This window comes from Elephas maximus, chromosome 12 (genome assembly GCF_024166365.1).
Source record: "Elephas maximus indicus isolate mEleMax1 chromosome 12, mEleMax1 primary haplotype, whole genome shotgun sequence".
In the NCBI taxonomy this organism is placed as follows: domain Eukaryota; kingdom Metazoa; phylum Chordata; class Mammalia; order Proboscidea; family Elephantidae; genus Elephas; species Elephas maximus.
This window is the reverse complement of record NC_064830.1, coordinates 25,332,845-25,353,983: the sequence shown is the minus strand read 5'-3', so window position 1 is coordinate 25,353,983 and position 21,139 is coordinate 25,332,845. Positions and strand designations below refer to the sequence as shown.

Below are 21,139 nucleotides of genomic sequence, written 5' to 3'. Positions count from 1 at the left end.
AGCTGCCTTAAAAGGACAATTTAAATGGCCTTTTCAGTTCAGAGACGCTGCCTTAAAAAGACAATTTAAATGGCCTTTCAGTTATAAGGAGATAGTGGGGTGCTAGGTTAAAATCACTTTTTATCCGAGTTCCCAGCTTTTCCATCTACGTAATAGGCAAAGTGAAAAAGTTTAATGGTTCGAGGAGAATCTGGTTTTGTTGAATGTTCAGGGCCCTCCATGGGTATCCGCAGTTCTGGGTTACACTCTGCGCTGCTTGTTCACGATGGTTTCCTGTTTTACAGCTTCCTGTGGAAGATGATATTGATCTCAGTGACGTGGAGCTGGATGACTTAGGGAAAGATGAGTTGTGAGATGCGCGCCATAAAAATTCAGTTTTCTTGGGAGCGGATTTTTCCAGCAGTGGAGGAACATTCTTAAACAATCAGATGGATCTACCAGTGGCCTTTTAACCCAAGAAGTAACGCTTGATTGGGCATTTGAAAACACTGCAACAGTGAACTTTTGCATCTCAAGAAAACATTGAAAAAATTCTATGAATTGTTGTAGCCAGTGAATTGGGTTGCTTTCTGTCAAATAATATTTTGAAAAAAAACTGATGGTTTGTTGAAACATTTTTTCCATCCCTCTGACTGCCGCCGGAATGTTCTTTGAGGCTGTTTTCTTATATGTGTTTTTTAATGTGATCCCTTCATTTGAAAATTAATGGCTTTTTTCCATTAAAGAATAAAACAGAAATATTCTGGACAATGCTGATAAATGTATGAAATTAGTGTCCGTATCATAAATTCAGGGTCTAATGTTTAGTCAGTAAATTAGTATTACAAAGCGATGTCCCAGATGTCTTTCCTCCTTATAAGCTTTTTCAAAAAGAAAAAAAAGATTGTTTTCATTCAAGTGATACCATCTGAATACCTGCCACAATACAGATTTTGTGTGTTCTAAAATTCCAAATTCCATTTGTAAACGTAAACCAGTTTAAAAGTGTGGAAGACAGTGAATTGTCACTTGAGAACTGCATTTCCTGCCCAGCATTTTGTCTTTGGGGGTATCACTAGTGACTGTTTGGGCATATGAGCTCAAGGTGTTTTGTATTCTTACCAAACTCTCAAAATGTTGAGACAGGAGATACAGCAGGAGGTTACCAGTTTATAGGTAGTCCACACTGATGTAAAACAGAAAGATGAAAAGCTAAACGATAAAGACTGAATTATGTTAGAATTTAAGTGAAGAGGCAACTCAGGACTGAGAGCAATTTCTTTATTGTAACTTAAAAAAGAATAAATACAACCGTACCTAACTGTGTGAGCAATTTCTCTGAAAATTTAAATTCCACGGGACGTTTAGACGATTCTCTGGCTAAAAGAAGCATCTGTAGCAGTTTGCGTGGATGTGGAAGCTTAGTGCCCGCTGACCTGTCTAGTCAAGAAGACTGAGGTCAATGTGGAAGTAGACGTAAGGAAAATAATCCTGGCTATTAAACTGTAATCCTGGGATCTCCACAGATGCCTGTAAAAGGAGACATGGTAATATGTTTTAGTTGCATAAACTACAATTTCCTGTTTATCTTTTTTAATTTTTCATGTTTTTTAGGAAGCTCTCCAGCCATGGATCATATTTTCTGCTTTGCACCCCCCTCCTCCACCAACACACATGCACACAACATCTGTCTTTCCTTGTTTTACTTTAACATTTGTGACATACAGAGTTTCATAACAGGCTAGCAAGTACCATTTTTTTTTTAAATACTACCCATGTGGAGAGCTGGGGCTGACCACAGAAATACAGCGATTATACTTGCAAACCTACATCCAATATACTTGCAGCCGCGACTTCATCCAGATGTCTGAAGATGGAGTTCAGCACTTCTCTCAAACGTTTGGTGGATGACTTCTTATGAGGTTGTAAGAGCACTGCCTGAAAATTGACTGGTAGTCCATACCTTTTCAGGGAAATAAAATGTGTAAGTAAGTTACTCCAGATGTAAGTATGGATGAAGAAGTAAAGCGTAGGTTTGATTAAGCATGAAAAGCTTCAAGCAAAGTAAAACTTGGTTGAGGAAAATGTCTGGGGCAGAGGTGGGACTACTAGGTCTTTCCGGATGGGAAATCTCTGGACCATGCTGTAACCCACTTCTGATAGTGACAGTTTCTGACTCCACAGCCAAGAGCGCCTTCACCCTAACCAAGTGATCACGTAGTGAACACTCATGTTGAATGGAGGCAAGTGGACTGAGTGTTCTAACTTTTGTAAAACTCAGCTTAGCTGTTGTGTTTTTCTCCACCAAAGAGAAGGTACCAAAAACAAAACCACGTTCATCAAGATGGGGAGTTCCTTCCTAGCTTTTTGAATGGAAGGAAAGGAAAAGATTTTAAATGTACTTAGTTGTATGACTGAATACATTGAAAGTCATTTGTGGGAACAAATTACTCCTGAGGTGTTAAAATATTTATAGTGGGTACTATATAAATAAACATGCCTTCTGTGATGGTCAGACTTTTTTTAAATGTACTATCAGCAAATGCCTGAACGGTCAGTGCTACTCACACGTGTTTCTTCATGCTCTAGTCATGTATGTGATAATTCTTAGGACACCCTTTTATTCTTGTGTTTTTACTCTGGTTCTTGCAGACTGGGGCCTGCTGTGTAAATGATTCATGGTGGCAGGATCTGTTGTAGTCACTTAAGTTTTTATTTCCTAGTCAATATCCATAAGTTGTCCCCTGGCTCCCAGGTTTCTCCAGTCCTCATTTCTGGCTGCTAATGGTGCAAAGTATTTGCTGAAATACTGAACTCTGTGAGATATGCAGAAAGGAAGGTGGGGTAAACGTAAATATGTGAAAGGGGGCCATTTGTAACCACAGGTGCTACAGCATTTATTACAACCAAGCCTAAGACCTACCTAATCATGTTGCCTCTAAAAACACTGGGCAAGCAGGATAAAAAGACTAGGACAGGATTGCAAAATGCCAGCATGTGACCTAAAGCTTACACGTGCCACAGAGGCTGGCAGGTGTTGACAAGAATGACACTCATTGGCATATGGGCTGGATCACTGGTGAGAGTAATGGCTTACTTGACCACCCTCATTTCTTTTGTTCCCATCTTTGGTCATCAAGGCTCTGGGATTACCCAGGGGAAGCGGATGTAGCACCTACTAGCAGAGTAGGTAGTCCTTCCAGAACTACTTCCTAGCCTAACTCAGTACTCTGCTATCACTCTACTAAAACCTGGACGCAAAACCCTTCCTTTTAAAAGGCTCAAGCTTTGCCACCCCTCCTTTGTCATCCTCCAACCTGGTCATCCCACCATAAACCAAAAAACCAAACCCAGTGCTGTCAAGTCGATTCCGACTCATAGCGACCCTATAGGACAGAGTAGAACTGCCCCATAGAGTTTCCAAGGAGTGCCTGGTGGATTCGAACTGCTGACCCTTGGGCCTTAGCACTTAACCACTATGCCACCAGGGTTTCCCATCCCACCATAGTCATTCCCAAATTGCCCTGGGAGACTGTTTATCCTTCTCCCGGACTAAGGTCCCTGTCTTTAAAGCTTCCCTCTCTACCAGAAGCATGAGTCTGCTTTGTTCACTGTTGTGTCCCCAGCACCCACTGAATAATAGGCACTCAATAAGTAATGAATGTTGACTGAATGAACGTTGCTGTCCCCAAGCCCTTGACCCCTTTCTCAGCCCTCCCCTCTTGGTTTCACAGCTTCCCACCCTCTTTCAGGATCCTTCCAGTTCTTGTCTTACTCTCTTTGTGGCCCTGGTCCGGATACCCTCCCTCTGGACCAATTCAGACAGACACTTTCATTCTGCTCAGAAAGTGACTGCCAGGAATGGCTGGTTAGTACTCCCCACTCATTCTCTTCAAGCCTCTGACCCATCCTACTCCCTCCCAAGACTGTGTGGCAGTAAAGGGCCCCGCCCCCTACTTCATGCTGATTGCACAGGTCCTCTGATGGGAAGCCCTCTACCTGTTCGCTCATTACTGAGACTACTTGTAGCCATACCAACCTCGCTCCTCTGCTGCGGGTCTCTCAATCTTTCTCTTTAATCCTTAGCATTATCGATTGACATTATCAACATGCTCAAATCTTGCAGTTTAAAATAAACTTCAACTCCCTAGAGCTCTCTCACACTCTTCTAGAAGCAAATCTGAGAGTATCACACATCCTATCATCCACAACACCCTAGCTCCTCCCCGCACCACTACACAAAAATGACCTGATACAGGTCACCAATGACCTACTAATGGCCAAATCCAAGGGACGTTTAAAATCCTAACCTTTTGATGCTTTGACTCTTGGTTACGCCTTCCTGCTTAGGCTTCCTGGTACCCTCCATCTGAGTCTTCATGGGCTTTTTTCCTACCTCCACTTAACTCCTCCGATGGCGGGGCTCCCCAGGTTCCTCTTTGGCACTCTTCCCTCTCTATGACTCTCCCTGGGTCATCTCACCTACACACACAAATGGCTCTGCTGACCCCCTACCACTGATGACTCCCTAATATCTGCCCTCCACCAAGATTTCTCCAGCGACCTAGACCTAATTATCCTGATACCTGGTAGGCTTCACCTGGAGGAAGCAGCAAATTCATCATAGCCCCACCACTCACCCTGGCCCTATTTCCATTTTCTTCTTGGATAATTTAAACACCTGGTTCACTTCATCCATGAGGATGAGCTAGGACACCCTCAACTGAGGTCCGTGTTCACTTGACATTGATTACATTCTGTCAAACATTTAGCATCTACTCTTTGTCCAGCTCTGGCTTAGGCGACAGAGGTAGAGAGCTGAGTCAGAGCCCCTCCCCTGTGTAGGGAAAAAGACAAATAGCTTTGAGACAAGGAAGGCAGAGCAACAAGGGAGGGGACAAATCTATGTCACTCAATTGTATATGTAGAAATGGTTCATTTGAGGTATATTCTGTGTATATTTTCAACAGCAGCAAAAATAAACTATTAAAAAAAAGACATGGGAGGTGAGAGGCACAAACAGATGAATTTTATTTCCTACCTGTCGAAAACCCTGGTGGAGTAGTGGTTAAGAGCTACAACTGCTAACCAAAATGTCAGCAGTTGGTAATCCACCAGGCACTTCTTGGAAACCCTATGGAGCAGCTCTACTCTGTCCTATAGGGTTGCTATGAGTCGGAATCAACTTGACGGCAACCGGTTCAGTTCCTTACCTGTCTGTCTGCTCAAATCAACCTGCTGTTTCAACATCTATTTTCCTAGACTACTGTATCTCCACATGATAAAATATGAAAAAACCATCTAAAAGGGCTATGTAGCTCTACAGAGGCTGATAGGAGTACAGTACAAAAAAAAAAAAAGTACAAAGCAAATGAAAAAAGCAAGTTGCAAAATATTAAGTACAAATGATCCCATTTGAAGGATAAGAGTCTTAAAAACACACCTAACCATTCACCGTGATTTTCCATAAGGAGTAGGATGACAAGGAGCTCTTTCTACAGTGTCTATTTCTGAACTTGAACTTTTTAGTGTCCATGTATTATATCTGTATTCAGGAAAAATATACAGCGTAAAATGTTATAAGTTGATGCCCAGTCCAATTTTGAAAAAAATATATATATATATTCTTGTAGAGGAAAATAAGTATTTATCTCTCTAGCAAATGGGCATCCCATGAGACATAGACAGGCCACACTATCGGACCTTGCATACCACTGATTTCTGGAGCAAGCAGGGTTTATCTGGGGCCCCTCTACAGGTGGCTAGAACACTCCAGTTAGAGGACATATTTCAGCCCAACTCTGCAATCCTTACCATTACAGGCAAGATGTAATGTGAGGTGTGTGTGTGTGTGTGTGTGTGTAGGAGGGGTGCAAGAAAGGATGACAAACCACAGTCAGATCTGTACCTGGGCCAAACCACACATACATTGGCAGCCATGTGGAGGCAGGGGACCAAGTAAGGGCCTATGGCAACAGCCAGGCAAGCGGGGCATGGAGACACACGGAAGAGAGAAAGCAATGGCAAGATAGACAAGGGGTACATGGGGGGTGGGGTGGGAAGTGAGGGAAGGAGTCCAAGCTGACCCTGAGGTTTGGAGCCTGGTGATGGGAAGGATGATGGCGCCATTGGAGCTTGGGAGAAAGATGAGCCAGATACCCAGGTCAAGCCTACAGCCAGCAAATGGCAAGATATGGAGGCCCAGACGTGCGCAGGAAAACTCCACTAGGGAGCGGTGGCCAGGAAGACGGTAAGGCCAGGTAGGGGAGCCTGAGGCAGGCTTCAGCACAGGCAGGGAAGGAGCTAGGAAAGATCCATAGAGTCTGAGGGACCAGAGGAGCCTCCCCAGGAGACTGCAGGTCACAGAAGCCCATGGAGAGGGGACCCTCAGGAAGAAGGGTGCAGTTAGCATGTTCGATGTTACAAACCCCGAATACTCAATGACGGGATGTTCATAAGAAGGCTATTAAGGCACAAAGCAGGCTCCAAAAGAATATTTCCTGCTCGATTCCATTTTAGTAAAAATTCTGTGTAAGTATAAATGAAAAACTATACCAACAAAAAACTATAGGGGTACGTGCCGTAAAGTTCACGGTATTTTCTCTTGGTGTTAAAATGACAGGTGATTTCTATTCATTCTTTCTGCTTATCTGTAGTTTCCAAATTTTTCTACTGTGAACCTATTTTGCATTCTTTTTTTTTTTTTGAAGATCAAAATAAGTTGTGTTCTGGTGCTTCTGTTTTTGTTTTATTTTTCCTGCTGCAGTGGGGCCTTGAAGGCTGAGGGCTGAAAATAGGACCCCTGGGGAGGCTGCTAGTCTGCATGGAGGGGCAGGAGCAGGAAAGGGCCACGTGGGAATCGGGAGGCCAGAGAGAGAGAGAGTACTAACGACAGGAAACAGAAGGAGCACTCGGCAGCAGCAGGAGGCAGGCTGAGGGGCGTTTTAGCTGGGTCAGGGAGACTCCAGCATGTCACCAAGAGCCAGGAGGGAACAAGCCACAGATGCGGAAAGGGGAGGGCAGGGTGGACTGGTCAGGTCTAGAGGAGGCAGGAGGGGGTGGGATGCAGAGCACAGGGATAGACAGCAGGAAAGGCGGGAGAGGCAGCCCAGGTGGCCCCCAGAGCTGGCTCCTTCCGCTCCCACCCCACCAGGCACCTACCAGGACGGGACCATCCTCCCCACCCTCAGGAGAGCTCCTCATCAAGGGACGCCAACTTCACGCACCTGAGCACGGACTCCACAAACACCCTCAGGGCCTTTATGTGGATCCAGGCAATAAAGGCTTCACTGAAGTTCACCTTGAGCCAGCGTAGGAGGGGGCCCTGTGGAGACAGAAGAGCCTCGTGACCCCTCACGGCTGCGCCTGAGGCCCAGGCCAAGACGACGTGCGTCTGGACAGAGCAAGCCCTGAACTGAGAAATGCCCAGGAGCCAGCATAAGCAGACAGGAAGGAGTCCATCAGACACGCCCTGGGCAAGGCTCAGGATCACATCATCCAGGCCCTGATCTGGAGAAGCTTAGCAGTCCAGCCACCTAGCACATGCGTGGTGCCACCACAAACCAGGGTGGGGGCAGCTGGGCAACCCCCTGACCTCCAGGGCTTTCAGCAGGTGGCTAACCGGCCTCCATCTGACACTGCCCAGTCAAGGAGCCTTCCAAGGCTCGGCCACAAGGTCAGCAGCCTGATGGTCCCATGGGTTCTAGCATCATCCAACAGCTGCCCGTTTCTGAGGAAGCCCCACCTCACCAGTCCACAAACCTCAGGGCCACAGCAGCTGTCATTAATGCTGGCATGGCCACTCCAGGAGAGCTCAGAGTCTTCCATTAAGAGCTCCGAGCTCCTACCTGACACCTCCAATGACCCGCAAAGGTCAGGCGTGAGGGTCCAATCAGAGCAGCCACAGGAGGAGGGCTGAACCGCCCGACTACCACCCCCACCACCCACCCCCAGTCAGGGGCCCTGCTCCGTCACCAGCTGCAGCCACCTCCAGCCAGGGCAGAGGCACCCTGGCTGACAAGCACCACTCATGGCTGGGAGAGAAGGGGACAGCTCCAAAGAGGCCCTGCAGATGATTCCGGGCTCCCTGAATTTCAGACCTCAAAAGCCATATGAGATAACAGGAAGTGCAAGGATGAGCTGTCTGAGAAGTCACAGATGCCTGAGCTGGGGAGGAGATGTGAGCCAGGGAACCCCAGGGCTCCCAGGGGGTTGCTTACCTCACCCTCGCCCTCACTCTCTCTCTCTCTGTCGGTCTGCCCCGCAGCGGGCCTATCAGGGTTACCTAGCGGGGTTACCTTAACCATGTGGTCCGAGAAGGTAGATGATCCCTTTTTAAGGGTAACACAGGAAGTTTGCTAAAGGTACAGAAATGACTTATTAATCTTTCAGCAAACACACATCACAAACAAACATCATTCTCATCTGAAAAGCACATGAGAGTAGGCTCGGAAATTCTGGCCGACCCCAGGGACGCAGCCCGGCGGTTGGACTGGAGGTTTGATTAAGTGGCCATGAGCCCACTGGCGGTGTTAGTCTTGGGGTTCCATATTCCACAGACAGAGCTAATCAGAGGCAGAGGGGTTGGTCCCTAACCCCCTCCCTCTGCCAAGCCTTGTGGGGACCCCCGAATTGGCAGACAAGGATAGCACCAAGAGGTGGTTAGTGGAAACAGTCCTGCCTGCGGAGCTCATCTGTCTAGGCTTGGTCAGGATGTCTTTCACCATGTCCAGCCCACAGAGCCTCCTTGGCGTTCACTGGTGCACTTAATATGCATGCTACATGCAGAAAAATTAGTCAGGCGTGCTGTTAGGACTTTTTAGCCTTTATCATTCTGTCCCTGCAAACAGGTGGAAAGCCCAGGAAAATTCCACCCTGTGCTCTCAAGTGAACTAAAAGCCCCAGACCCATCCTACCCACTCTGGATGACAAGTAACAAAAAGTATGCAACATGCTTGGTATCGACTTCCAAAAGGCTGAAGGGGCAAAGGGATTCTCAAGAAGCCTGGGCCAGGGCTGACCCCAGCTGATCCCAGCATGGGGCTCTGCTCACTGGCACACAGAGAGGGCCTCACAAGGAACTCAATGTTTCTGGGTTAGCGTGTCTCCTTCAGGGCTCTACTGCCCATCACAAATAGATCCTGGAAGGGCTCCTCAGGGAAGAGGCCCATCCCAGTAAAAAGGCAGGGGGTGCAAAAATCTACACCACATAAAAAAATCACCCAGCTGGCAACCTGAGACCCAGGTTGCAAACATCAGACTCTTGAGTATTACCCAAGATTCTCAGGGGGTTTGAGGTGGGTGTCAAAGGCCTTACTTCACCGCCTATCCTGCGGGCAGGATCTCCTGGGCTGGACACTCATGAAAGCTCCATTCTCTGGCTCCCAACTCAGAGACCCTATGTAGATCAGCATAAAGCAACTAGGGAAAAGCCTCAATTAAAGACAGTATCTGGAGAATTCATAGGTAATTAGGATTTTTTTTAAAGAAAGCCCGCTGGATTTCAGCTCTTGTTGGCGAACATCTTTCTACAACGTCCGAGTCCATTTTCCTGCCTCACTCTCTTGGGTCTGCAGCCACTGCTCTGAGGACTGGCGCTCACAGGGCTCAGGCTATAGACCTCCCAACTCAGTCCTTTCTGTCCAGGAAGGGACTACACTCACTCACCTGAGCCACAGGTGGAGCCTGAAAGATTTGGTTTTGAGGAGTGTATGTGTTCACCTGGTGTACACATACACATACACGTATATACATATATGTGTACACACACATACAGGTACATATATGTGTGTGTTTATGTTTGGGGGAAACAAACAAAAAAACCCATAGCGACCCTACAGGAAAGAGGAGAACCGCCCCATAGGGTTTCCAAGGAGCCGCTGGTAGCTTCCAACTACCAACCTTTTGGTTAGCAGCCAAGCTTTTATGTTATCAGTTGTCTTTTTCTCTTCAGAGGGGGACAGCCAGTCCAGGTGGGCTCTCTGAGAACCCCATCTGGGGGACTTCATGGCTGGTGCTCATTCTCGATGGATAGCTACTTCTCTTGAGTCCCTGGGAGATGGGCCCTTGGTTGAGAGAGGTCAAACTGGACGTGCAGAATGCCCCAGGCCGTCCAGCCAGATCTTGTAGAAGGCCACAGTCAAACACTCAGCCATGTCAAAAGCCCCTTGGACCTACATCTGCTGGCCACTGTACTTGACCTCAAGCACATACTTACAGCTTTATATTTACACACCGTCTTTCCTCCAAAAGACTTTGAAGTACATTCTACTCATTCTTCCTTTCCTCTCTATAGCTAGAGGCGCAACTGGAAGGCACTCCACAAAACCCTCTCCGGTCAGGAGGGGCAAGAGGGGCCGGAAAACCCTCCTCGGGAGTCAGCTGACTTCAACTAGCTCTATGGCTGGGCGACACCAAGTCTTGAATGTCCCCATTTTACAGAGTGGTAGAGGGACCTTCCCAAGGCTACACTGTTCATATTGCACAAATGGGTCTGATTTTATCCCTCTTGAGCTAAGCTGCCCTTCTACACCAAAAGTTTCTGAGTGGCTATTGTCGGAAGTCACGCAGATGAGCACCCCAATCTTTGCTAAGAACACAGGGGAGGTAAACACAGGTGCTGGTGATGGAGAATGTCACATTCCTTAGTGCCACTCCCTGGAAACCACATCACTAAGGACAAGCATTGCATGTTCAATGGCACGCTCCAAGACTGGAGCACTGTGACTCGCAGGCACAGATGCCCCCAACTTGTACTGCTTAACCCCAGATGAGGGGTAGGCAGGGTCCTCTACCCAGGGGAAAGACCCACTAATGGACCTCTGAAAGCCTCAGTTTCCTCATCTGCAAAATGGGGTTAATAATTCCTTCCCAGAAGGGTCAGCCTCAGGACTCAGTGGGGTCATATCATACCGCTTGGCTCATGGTCCATAGTCCACCTTGACAATTACATGTGCTGATCACCCATTTCCCTAAACCTTGCTCTGGTGACCCCATGAGAGCAGATGGTCCCAGATGGTATGAGCCCAAAGGAGTGGGGACAATGGAGATTGATAGCTGGGGACAAGGAAGGGCTCTTCTGTCCTCTGGTAAGTATTGGCATGGGGGCCCTGCTCAACATCATGCCTGAAAATCCGGCCAGCCACAATCAGATACTCACATACTGTTGCTTCTTATCGGACAGCAATCTGGCCATCTCTTCCCTTTCCCTTTTAATTTCTTTTTCATCATAGTAAAATTCACGGACAGTGAACCTTAAAACAAGCAAGGAAGAGGCTTTCATCAGGAAGCTTCCAGCGAGCACAGACACCCAAGTGGAGACACACCAAACCCAGAGTAGCCCCCCACACTGCTTGTTTTCTTACTTGTTTTCTTTGGCCTTGGTCTTGAAATCGTCAATCACTTTTCGAAACAGAGTCACAGTGAAGAGGCCACCCTCGTTGTCCTCAGCAATCAGTCTGTTGGAGAGAAACACTTATTCATGGGACTAATCACCAGGGCCACCACGGGCCAGGTGGTACTAGACGTCAGCTTCTCTGTCCCCATCAGTCTGGGGTGATTTCCTAACTCTGGCTCTGCGGTTTTACTCCTTGCCATTTCTCATTCTTTCCTGCCCCTTCCACTGACCCTTCCAGTCTAAGTCCTCAGGGCCCTCCAGATGGTCTAAATGCAGGGCCCTTATGCAGAGGAACAAGCCCTGGTGGCACAGTGGTTAAGAGCTCAGCTGCTAACCAAAAGTCTGCAGTTCAAATCCACCGCCATTCCTTGGAAACCCTACGAGGCAGTTCTACTATGAGTTGGAATCTACTTGACAGCAACAGGTTTGGTCTTTTTGGTTTACGCAGAAGAAAAGGCTCGAGGCTGGGAGTCCAAAGAGCTCCAGCCCCTCTCAGCCTGTGAGATTCCGGGCAGACTACTCCTAGGCCTTGGTCATCTCATTTGTATAACAGGGTGCCCCAGCTCTGACATGAGGCAGGGCGGATTGACAGGTGGTAGAAACCATTCCACAACGTCCATTTCACTTCCAACGGAACAATATTCTAATTAGATGGCCTTCCTGGTGTCCTTCAACACAGGACCAGGGTGGCCACTATCCCTGGAGACGTTTTCTCCGACACACACAGGAGTTGTTGGGGTGTGTGGTTGAAGTGTCTTTAAGTCCTGTGGGAGAGAAGACCTTGAAAGTGGGAAGCCTCGCACACAGGAGGGGTCTTGTGGGCATCCTGGCCGGTCTACCTTTCCTTTCTCTGAGCCACACCCATAGGGGCTGCCCAGAAGGCCTCTAAGACCCCTTTATAGCCACCTCATCAGGGTTCTCAGGTCCCCTCTGACAATTAAAAGTACTAGGGCCTGGGGGCTCTGGCCTGAGTGATCCTCTAGTGCTTGGTGACAAAAAGGCAACCATTTGAGAGCAGGTAACGTTTCCTTAGCCTTCCTGGACCAGCCCCTTGGCTCAAGGTTCACCTCCTCCTGCAGCCTGGCTGCCCTGGTTCATTCCTCCAGCTGCCCCCTTGTGACCTCAGGCTGTGACTGTCCTGTTCCTTGTATCCCTCCATGTAGCTCCTGATACTATCTACCTGGAGCTAATGACCCTGGGAGAGAGGGCCTCGGGACAGAGGCCTGGGGCATGGATGGGCAGGGGCAGGCCTGCCCTCAGCCTTTAATCTCTCTCTGTGTGTAGTGGGGCAGGTGAATGGGCAGCGACTGCACTCAGATCCACTTTAAAATTAAAAAAAAGAAAAAAAAAGTTGTTTTTTTTTAAATTACAAACTATTTCAGAAGTACAAAAATTATGGAGAATAACAAATCCCTATGTATCACATGGCGCCCTGGTGGCGAAGTAGTTAAGAGCACGGCTGCTAGCCAAAAGGTTGGCAGTTCGAATCCACCAGCTGCTCCTTGGAAACCCTCTGGGGCAGTTCTACTCAGCAGCAGGTTTTCTTTGGTTTATGTATCAGCATAAGGAGCCCTGGTGTCAGAATGGTTAAGTACTTGGCTGCTAACCAAGTTTGGTGGTTGGAACCCGCCCAGTGGCTCCATGGGAGAAAGGCCTGGCGATCTGCTTCCATAAAGATTACAGCCTAAAAAACCCTATAGAGCACTTCTACTCTGTTACTTGGGGTCGCTATGAGTCAGAATTGACTCCACAGCACCCAACAATACAACATGTACCAGTCACCCAGTTTAAGATATAAAACAACACCATACAGTTGAGGCCCTCTATGTGGCCCTCCCCACAGCATCTCCCTCTCTGCCCCAGAGGTCACCACAATCCTGAGATGGGCATTTCTTATTCCCACCCTAACTTCTATGATTCCATCACACACACATGCGTGCCCAAGTCACATACGGTTTACTTTCGTCCACTTATAGGCTTTAAATAGATAGCTCCATGCGGTATGTACCCTTCTTGCTTTCTTCACTCAACATTGTATACGAGGTTTATCCCTGCTGATGCACGCAGCTCTAAGCAATCTGCAGCTTGCTTTTGGCACTCAGTCTTTTATACTGAGGGTTATCTCTGCTGATACATGTACCTCTAAAGCACTCGTTTCCCCAGCTGGGTAGTATTCCACTGTGAAAACGCACCACAGCATTTTTATCTGTTTTCCTCCTGCCATTTTTACAGCCCCACGGCCAATCCTGCTCTGATGGCAGCAGGCCATGAGCAGAGACTGGTTTCTCCCCTGCTTGCCCTCTTTACCCTCTGTGGCCATTGCTATGGACTGAATTGTGACCCCGAAAAATACATGTTGGAAATCCTACCCCTATACCCGTGGTTATAATCCCTTTAAAAAAAAAACCCGTTGCCGTCAAGATGATTCCAACTCATAGTGACCCTAAAGGACAGAGTAGAACTGCCCCATAGGGTTTCCAAGGAGCACCTGGTAGATCTGAACTGCCAGCCTTTTGGTTAGCAGCCATAGCTCTTAACCACTATGCCACCAGGGTTTCCATAATCCCATTTAGAAGTGGGTTTTCTTTGTTATGTTAAGAAACTGGATTAGCGTAGGACGTGTCTTAAGTCAATCTCTTTTGAGATATAACAGAGATTAAACAAGCAAATGAGCAAGCAGAGATGGGGAAGAGAGATGCCAAGCCACATGAAGATGGCCCAGGAGCAGAAGCTCAAAAGAGACAAGGACCTTCCTACAGAGGCAACAGAGAGAAAGAGCCTGTCCCTAGTGCTGGTACCCTGAATGCAGACTTCTAACCTCCCCAACTGTGAGAAATTAAATTTCCGTTTGTTAAAACCACCCACTTGTGGTATTTCTGTTATAGCAGCACTAGATAACTAAGACAGCCATTCCCTGGGGAGCAGCTCTGGCCAGGACCTCACTTGGCCCTCCAAGGCAGGGAAGAATCAGAGGGCAAGCCTGAAAATGTACAGGATGAGGGTAGCTCGAGCAATGAGTACAGGGGCTGTGGCCGCATTGAGGAGGACCCTGCCGGCCTGCAGAGCTGGGAATGGCTTCCCGAAGGAGGGATGGTGTTGTAGATTGAATTATGTCCCCCAAAAAATGTGTGTTTCAGTTTGGCTGGGCCATGATTTCCAGTATTGTGTGGTTGTCCTCCATTTTGTGATTGTACTTTTGTGTTAAAGAGGATTAGGGTGGGATTGTAATTTTTTTTTGCCCAGGTCACATTCTTGATCCAATGTAAAGGGAGTTTCCCTAGGGTGTGATCTGCACCACCTTTTATCTCTCTCAAGAGATAAAAGGAAAGGGAAGCAAGCAGAAAGTGGGGGACCTCATACCACCAAGAAAGCAGCACCAGGAGCAGAGCATGTCCTTTGGACCCAGGGTCCCTGCGCCTGAGAAGCTCCTTGACCAGGGGAAGATTGATGACAAGGAATCTTCCTCCAGAGCCAACAGAGAGAAAGCCTTCCCCTGGAGTTGACACCCTGAATTTGGACTTGTAACCTACTAGACTGTGAGAGAATCAATTTCTTTTTGTTAAAGCCATCTACTTCTGGTATGTCTGTTATAGCAGCACTAGGTGACTGAACAGGCAGGGAAGCTGAGGTTTGACAGATGGAGGGGTTTGGCACATGGATAAGGTGGGTGACGGGGAAGGAACTGCAGGCCGTGTACTCAGAGAGTCAGTGGCTGGGGGGCCTCGTATTCCCTGGTGCCCCCAGAGCACCCACACATGCTCCCCTTGGAGACCCAGGGCCATGTTTGAGTCTCACTTACTTGGTTGACCGAGGCACCACCATGTCTGAGAGAGATTCATAGGTTTTTTGCCATTGTGTATAGCTTGGTCTATGAGAATACATAGAATGGTTCAGTGATTTCTGCAGAAGAGGCTCTTGGATGCCCTGAGCATTAAGGAAGCAGCACACCCCTTTCCCCAAGGGACTGCTGGTGAGCAGAGCTGGGTCAAGACAAAGCCCCGATTGTCCCCTGAGGCCCTGCAGTAGGCACTGGGAATCCCCTGCCCAGCCCCTCCCGGACTCAACATGCAGCGAGGGTCCTAGGGACCCCATGGAAGAGAGGAGGGCTCTCCAAGCTGTGTGAGGAGCTTACCTATAGATACCTGCTTGGAGGCCTGATGTCCACAAGCTTTCCAAGCCTGGCCTTGTGTGACCTTGGGCAAATAAACTGACCTCTCTAGCCCCAGGACAATGGACATAATAATATACCTCACAGGCTGGTGGTGAGAATGAAATGGGATAATGGCTACAAGGTGGCACACAGCAGTTGCTCAATAAATGCTCTGTGCTGTCACTGCCATCACCACCAGCCCACTGTCACCACTACTACTGATGCTACCAACAGAGCAGCCACCTGGGGGACACAACGGGATTCCTTACCACCCCTATGCTGGTGGTCTTCCCAGGCCAGGGGCAGTTGCCAAGGGGAAGCTGGCTGGTGGCCGGCAGGGGCTGGGCTGACTTGTCTCTCCACTGGGCACCCAAGGCAGGCCCAGACCCCATCCACCCCACGTTCCTGCTCACTTACTTCGGAACGATGACCAGAAGTGTGATGAGGTACTCAGAATCCAACACAAAGTCTTCTTTGCTCACGATATCGCACAGTGTCCGAGTGAAGAGGTTGCCCCTGAAATCCATTTGAAACAAATAAGTTGTGAGCAGTATCGGCAAACAGAGGCACCACGGGCCTGTGTTTTCAGAACATATTGGCCCCCAGCCATACCCACAACACAGGCAGTGGGACAGGAAACAGGGAAGTCTCAAGAATGTTCCCTGGGGAGGGACGGACACCATGGGAGCTAGAGCCTAAGAGAATAAAGTGAGGGGTCTTGGGACACACTCATGAATGATTATTCCTCCCTGGCCCCTGGGCTGAGTGCACCCTACGCCCCTTGTCTCTGTTTTTGTTTCTGGGAAGCCAGGGCCAATGCCTCCCCCGCTCCAGGGCAGGGGGCTGGCAGGGACTCAGGTGTTACCACCAGTCACCGCAGGGACTGCCGAGTCTCACACCTCAGTGATCTGCTCTGCCCGCGTGCAAGCCACCTGTTGGAAGGGGACCCGAGGTGTCGGGCAGCTTCAGTTGCTCAAGTGTCAACAAGGCGGCTGGCTTGGGAAGCTGCCTGGCCATCACTGGCAGAGATAGGCCCCAGATATAGCTACGTTTCACTTTACAGGCCTTGCAGGTCTGGCAGTCAGGGGGACACTCACCTGAAATAGCTTTTCTAAGTGTCCAGTGGAGCTCTGGTCTGCATGGAGGCCAGGGTACCATTAGCGCACAGAGTAAGGCTATAATATTAGCAAGTAGGCCAAGACATCACTATCAAGACTGTGTGCAGCATTAGCACACAGGCCATGATATTAGCACAGAGGCTGTGGGCTTAGCACACAGTGCTTCGCTCGTAAACAGTTCTCAGTCATTCAGGCAAGGCCAAAGCTTGAAAGGCAAAGGTAAAATACTATTTTACAGAGGCTGGCCAACCTGCTGACAAAGCCCTACAGATACCATCATGGGACAGCTCTGTGACTGTGATAGATCCCTTAGATACCTCTCTTGGGCACCATGTACAAGCTTTTCTGCCATAGGACTTAACATGCTGTCCTCATGCTCTTCGACCTACCTGTCTAGTTTACCTCTGAATCCCCAGGACCTGGCACAAAGAAGACTTCCAATCAGTGTTTGTTGAAGGAATAATTGTGAGCTCTGCAACAGTATAAATTATCTTTTACTCTGCTTTGGATCTTTAGGGCCTAGTGTAAGGCCTGAAGGCATGGAAGCTGCCTAATAAATGTTTATCAAAGAAAAAAAAAGAAATAACAGAAGAGGGAGAGCTGTTTTGCCCCTCTTGGTATCTTTTACTCAGTGTGTGTGTGCTCAATAAATCAATGAATGTTACTGTGAACAAATGAATGAGTGAATTGCTTCACTAGTTGAACCAGATGTTTGATCAAGTCCCAATCAATTCTTAAGATGTCTACAATTTGATGGTGCGATGAGTGGGTGGCCCGGTGGCTGAATGGCCCCACGGTCCACTGGTCCAATGCCTTGACTGGTCTATGCCACTGGCACCATGTAGGACTCTCTTCCACTGGCACCCTGCCTTCTCCCATCCTCCCTGCTCCCCAACACAGGGGGTAGGATCAAGGAGGAGGCGAAACTCAGTTTGTGTCCACTTAGTGCTGATGCAAAGTAGGGTAAGCAAAAATAAGTTTCTAGATGAAGTAAATTTTTCCCTCTCTGGTTTCTAATGTTCCACTGACGTAAGATTTGCTTTTTTCACAAGAAGAGAGCTGTCCCAGCGACCCTCAGGAGAGAGGAACAGAAGCGGACGGGCCTCTCAGGTGCCTTTTCCTTTCTTCACAGAAGTGAGCCAACCAGTCATGACTGTGAGAGCTGACAGCTGGTTCTCAGCATCCTTGGGCCACTTCCCTCACTGAAGGAGCCCCCGATCCACAGAGTCTAGGGAGTATTATCCATGCCAACTCTACCCTGCTTGGGAGCACCTTCCAGCCCCCTTGGCAGGATCTCACCTGGCTTCTTCTTACACACCAACGAGAATGCTTACTACCGCACAGGTATTCATTGACACCATGACATTGAGCTTACGCTTTTCCCCTGGTACCTCCTACCATCTGGGTGACTCATTTTGTCTACTGGGCCTCACACAGCAGTCTGCTCTCTTTCCTTCATGGTGGCCCTTCAGGTAGGTAGAGAAGGCACTTAGGCCCCTGAAACTGCTCTGCACTTGGCAACAGAGCCCCACTTCCCTGTGGCTCCTCCCAAGGGCCAGGTTCTGACACCTTTTCCCTATACTTCCCTGTACTGTAAAGCCCCCACAGAAGGACCCAGGAACACACCCCTAGGTATTCTCAAGAACCACAGAGGACCTGCCTATGACAGTGGCAGGTGGTGGGGTGGGAGCAGCATTCCTATTTCTCTCGGATGCCACGTGAAAGGAGTTACTCTGTCGGCTGCCCCAGGTCTTCCTCTTCCAGCATGCAGACCTTGGCAAGGCAGGACGGTTTGTCTGTCTGATTCTTACCCTCCCGCACACAGACAAACACACCTGATCACCAAGTGATCCCAATGGTGAGTGCACAAGCCCTGCTGGGGTCGATCTGGTGGCCCCACAAGGAGGGGCTCAGGTACTCACATGGATTTCTTCTCCAGGTTCTCCAGGTTGGTCTTCAGAGTGTTGTAAGCGGCCGTTCGGGATTTCAGATCTGTTTCGATCTGTGCTAATTGCTATTTATAAAAGCAAAATATTCTGGTGACCTTGAGTATTCAAAAAATTGATAAAACTTTTCAAAATGAGCCACAAATTGCTCAGAGTGCTCTTAAGAAAAACAGCAAGTCCTTCCCATTTGCCCACAGATGGCTTACACTTCTCTCTCTGCTCTCAGAACATTCCAACATTTGGCTTTGACCGTAAGCCTGTGGGCAGGCCAGGGAGGGGTTTAATATCCCCCTTTACAGATACTGAGGCATGAATGGCTTTCCCAGGGCCACACAATGACCCAAATCGGCTCCTGATTTCAAGACCATCCTGTAATGTCTGAGCAGCCCCATGGCCCTCCATGCCTAGCCCTCTCAGGCCCTCCCAGAGCTCAGTTCAGGCTGACCCCCATCCTCTACTCTCTCGAGGTGCCAGTTTACAAGCTCAGCCTGTGCCTCTCTGCAGCACTGTCCTCAGAGGAGGCTCCCTTCGGCCCCGAGCCAGGTTGCCCTTTTGGTGTTTCAAGGTGATCCCCTTGTTCTAAATTCCAGGGTTTAGAGAGCAAGTCCTATATCTCTCTCCTATGAGCAGGCAGGGGCAGGGCGTGTGGTGCAAAGAGGGGAAGTAAGATTGGCCTCAGATGCCCTATCTGCCAAACGTGGTGAGAATGCCCTCCCTACAAGGGGGCACAACAGGGTTAGCAAGAGGCAAAGAAAAATGTTTAACAGGGTCCAACTCATGGGGCACCCTCAATACACAACAGCTGAAGACTGCAGCAAATGAGTGGGTGAGGTCAATGACACCACCACGTTGAGTATGTTGTAACTTAAAGAAAAACCACCAGCCCCACCCTCCAGGGACTCAAACTTTAACAGCAGAACCCATTAATAAGGAATTAGTTGCATGAAGTAGGGTATCCCCTGTTATGGAATACTCTGCAGCCACTAAATGAATGAGGTAGACTTACATTGGATGATTCTCAGGAGTATGTGGGAGCCAATTATATGAATCATTTTATGAAAAAAATGAATAATCTGTAGGATATGAACAATTTTGAGTTTAAATATACATTTATATACCAGAAAAACTAAACCCATTGCCATCAAGTTGATTCTGACTCACAGGGACCCTCTAGGACAGAGTAGAACTGCCCCATAGGGTTTCCAGGGAGTGGCTGGTGGATTTGAACTGCTGACCTTTTGGTTAGCAGCTGAGCTCTTGACCACTGTACCACCAGGACTCCATATATCCATAAATATGAAATATCTATATATATCTATACATATCATTATATGGATCCACTTCAAACTTTTAAAACATCGATTGCCTTTAGGGAGAGTAAAGGAAGTGAGTAAGGGTGATGGTCACAAGGGCCTTTAACATTTTTATCTTTACATTTTGATAGGCTTCCCTTTCAACTAAGATTTATAATTTTTAAAAAAAATTTTGCTTTGAAACGATTAGAGATTCACAGAACCTGTAAAAATAGTACACAGAGATCCCGTGTACCCTTCATCCAGATTTCCCACTGGTAACATCTTACAAAACTATAGTATAACATCATATCCAGGAAATTTCCAGGGGTATAATCCACAGATCTTGATTTTTAAAATAAGATTTATACTCTTAAAAAAAGGAAAAAAACAAAAACAAAAACCTCCAAATCACCGCATTGTCCTTACTTTTCTGATTCCCCCACAGCAATGAAAAGCTGCAGTCGGGTGTTTGGAAACCAGTAAAGCAGTAAAAGGAACCAGTTGGGCCCAACTTGAATGCCACTTCTAATTCTTATTGGCTGTGTGAACTGGTGTAAGATCCTTAACCTCTCCAAGCTCAGTACTACCGACTGTGAGACTTAGTACAGTAGACACAGAAATAATTCCAAATGTGAGTCCTTTCTCTCACTACACTGAGCTCCCCAAGGGCAGACACGGTGTCTACTCGTCTCTGCGATTTCCAGCAGAGGGCAGAACATCTGGAGCCCTGTTGGAACAGTGGTTAAGAACTCGGCCGCTAACCAAAACATTGGCAGTTTGAATCCACCAGCCACTCCTTGGAAACCTTATGGGGCAGTTGTATTCTGTCCTATAGGGGCAGCACACAGGTAGTGCTTAAAAGACATTTGCTTATCAAACCTGACCTCTGCCAAGAGGCAGACTTTCCTCATTGGGGAAATGGGTGCACCAAGCTTGGGTGTGTATGCAAGGAGGACTGAGGCCTAGACTGTGTCCTGCCAACAAATTCACCCGATCTGTGCTGAGCACTGGAAATCCTGGTGGCATGGTGGTTAAGGGCTATGGCTGCTAACCAAAAAGTCAGCAGTTCAAATCCATCAGGCACTCCTTGGAAACTCTATGGGGCAGTTCTACTCTGTTCTATAGGGTTGCTATGAGTCGGAATCGACTGGATGGCAACGGGTTTTTCAACAGGTGCTGAGCACAGCAGTCATCAGAGCTAGTCACCAAATGCTTCCAGCTGTGCTCCTTCCAGGCACAGGGCCAGCTTGCACTTC

The 21,139-nt window shown here is 48.1% G+C and overlaps 2 protein-coding genes across 4 annotated transcripts in view; one reads left to right on the top strand and one right to left on the bottom strand.

Moving 5' to 3' along the window:
• Window positions 1-1,300, top strand: part of PDIA6 (protein disulfide isomerase family A member 6) — a 39,688-nt gene extending 38,388 nt beyond the window's left edge. The window contains exon 13 of the mRNA XM_049902881.1: window positions 285-1,300. Within this exon, the coding sequence (XP_049758838.1) occupies window positions 285-353 (69 nt within the window). The 3' untranslated portion in view covers window positions 354-1,300. The remainder of the gene's footprint in view (window positions 1-284) is intronic.
• Window positions 1,301-1,388: 88 nt separating this feature from the next.
• ATP6V1C2 (ATPase H+ transporting V1 subunit C2) overlaps window positions 1,389-21,139 on the bottom strand; it is an 84,830-nt gene continuing 65,079 nt past the window's right edge. The window contains exons 6-14 of one of the 3 annotated variants that reach the window (XM_049902879.1): window positions 18,565-18,656; window positions 15,942-16,040; window positions 15,174-15,242; window positions 11,343-11,435; window positions 11,138-11,231; window positions 8,199-8,336; window positions 7,206-7,303; window positions 1,810-1,942; window positions 1,389-1,509 (exon numbers count right to left, since the gene is read on the bottom strand). In XM_049902879.1, coding sequence (XP_049758836.1) covers window positions 1,420-1,509; window positions 1,810-1,942; window positions 7,206-7,303; window positions 8,199-8,336; window positions 11,138-11,231; window positions 11,343-11,435; window positions 15,174-15,242; window positions 15,942-16,040; window positions 18,565-18,656 — 906 coding nt within the window. In that variant the 3' untranslated portion in view covers window positions 1,389-1,419. Of the gene's footprint in view, window positions 1,510-1,809; window positions 1,943-7,205; window positions 7,304-7,573; window positions 8,337-11,137; window positions 11,232-11,342; window positions 11,436-15,173; window positions 15,243-15,941; window positions 16,041-18,564; window positions 18,657-21,139 lie in introns of those variants that run through there. The other 2 variants (XM_049902880.1, XR_007519551.1) reach the window with 2 other exon arrangements.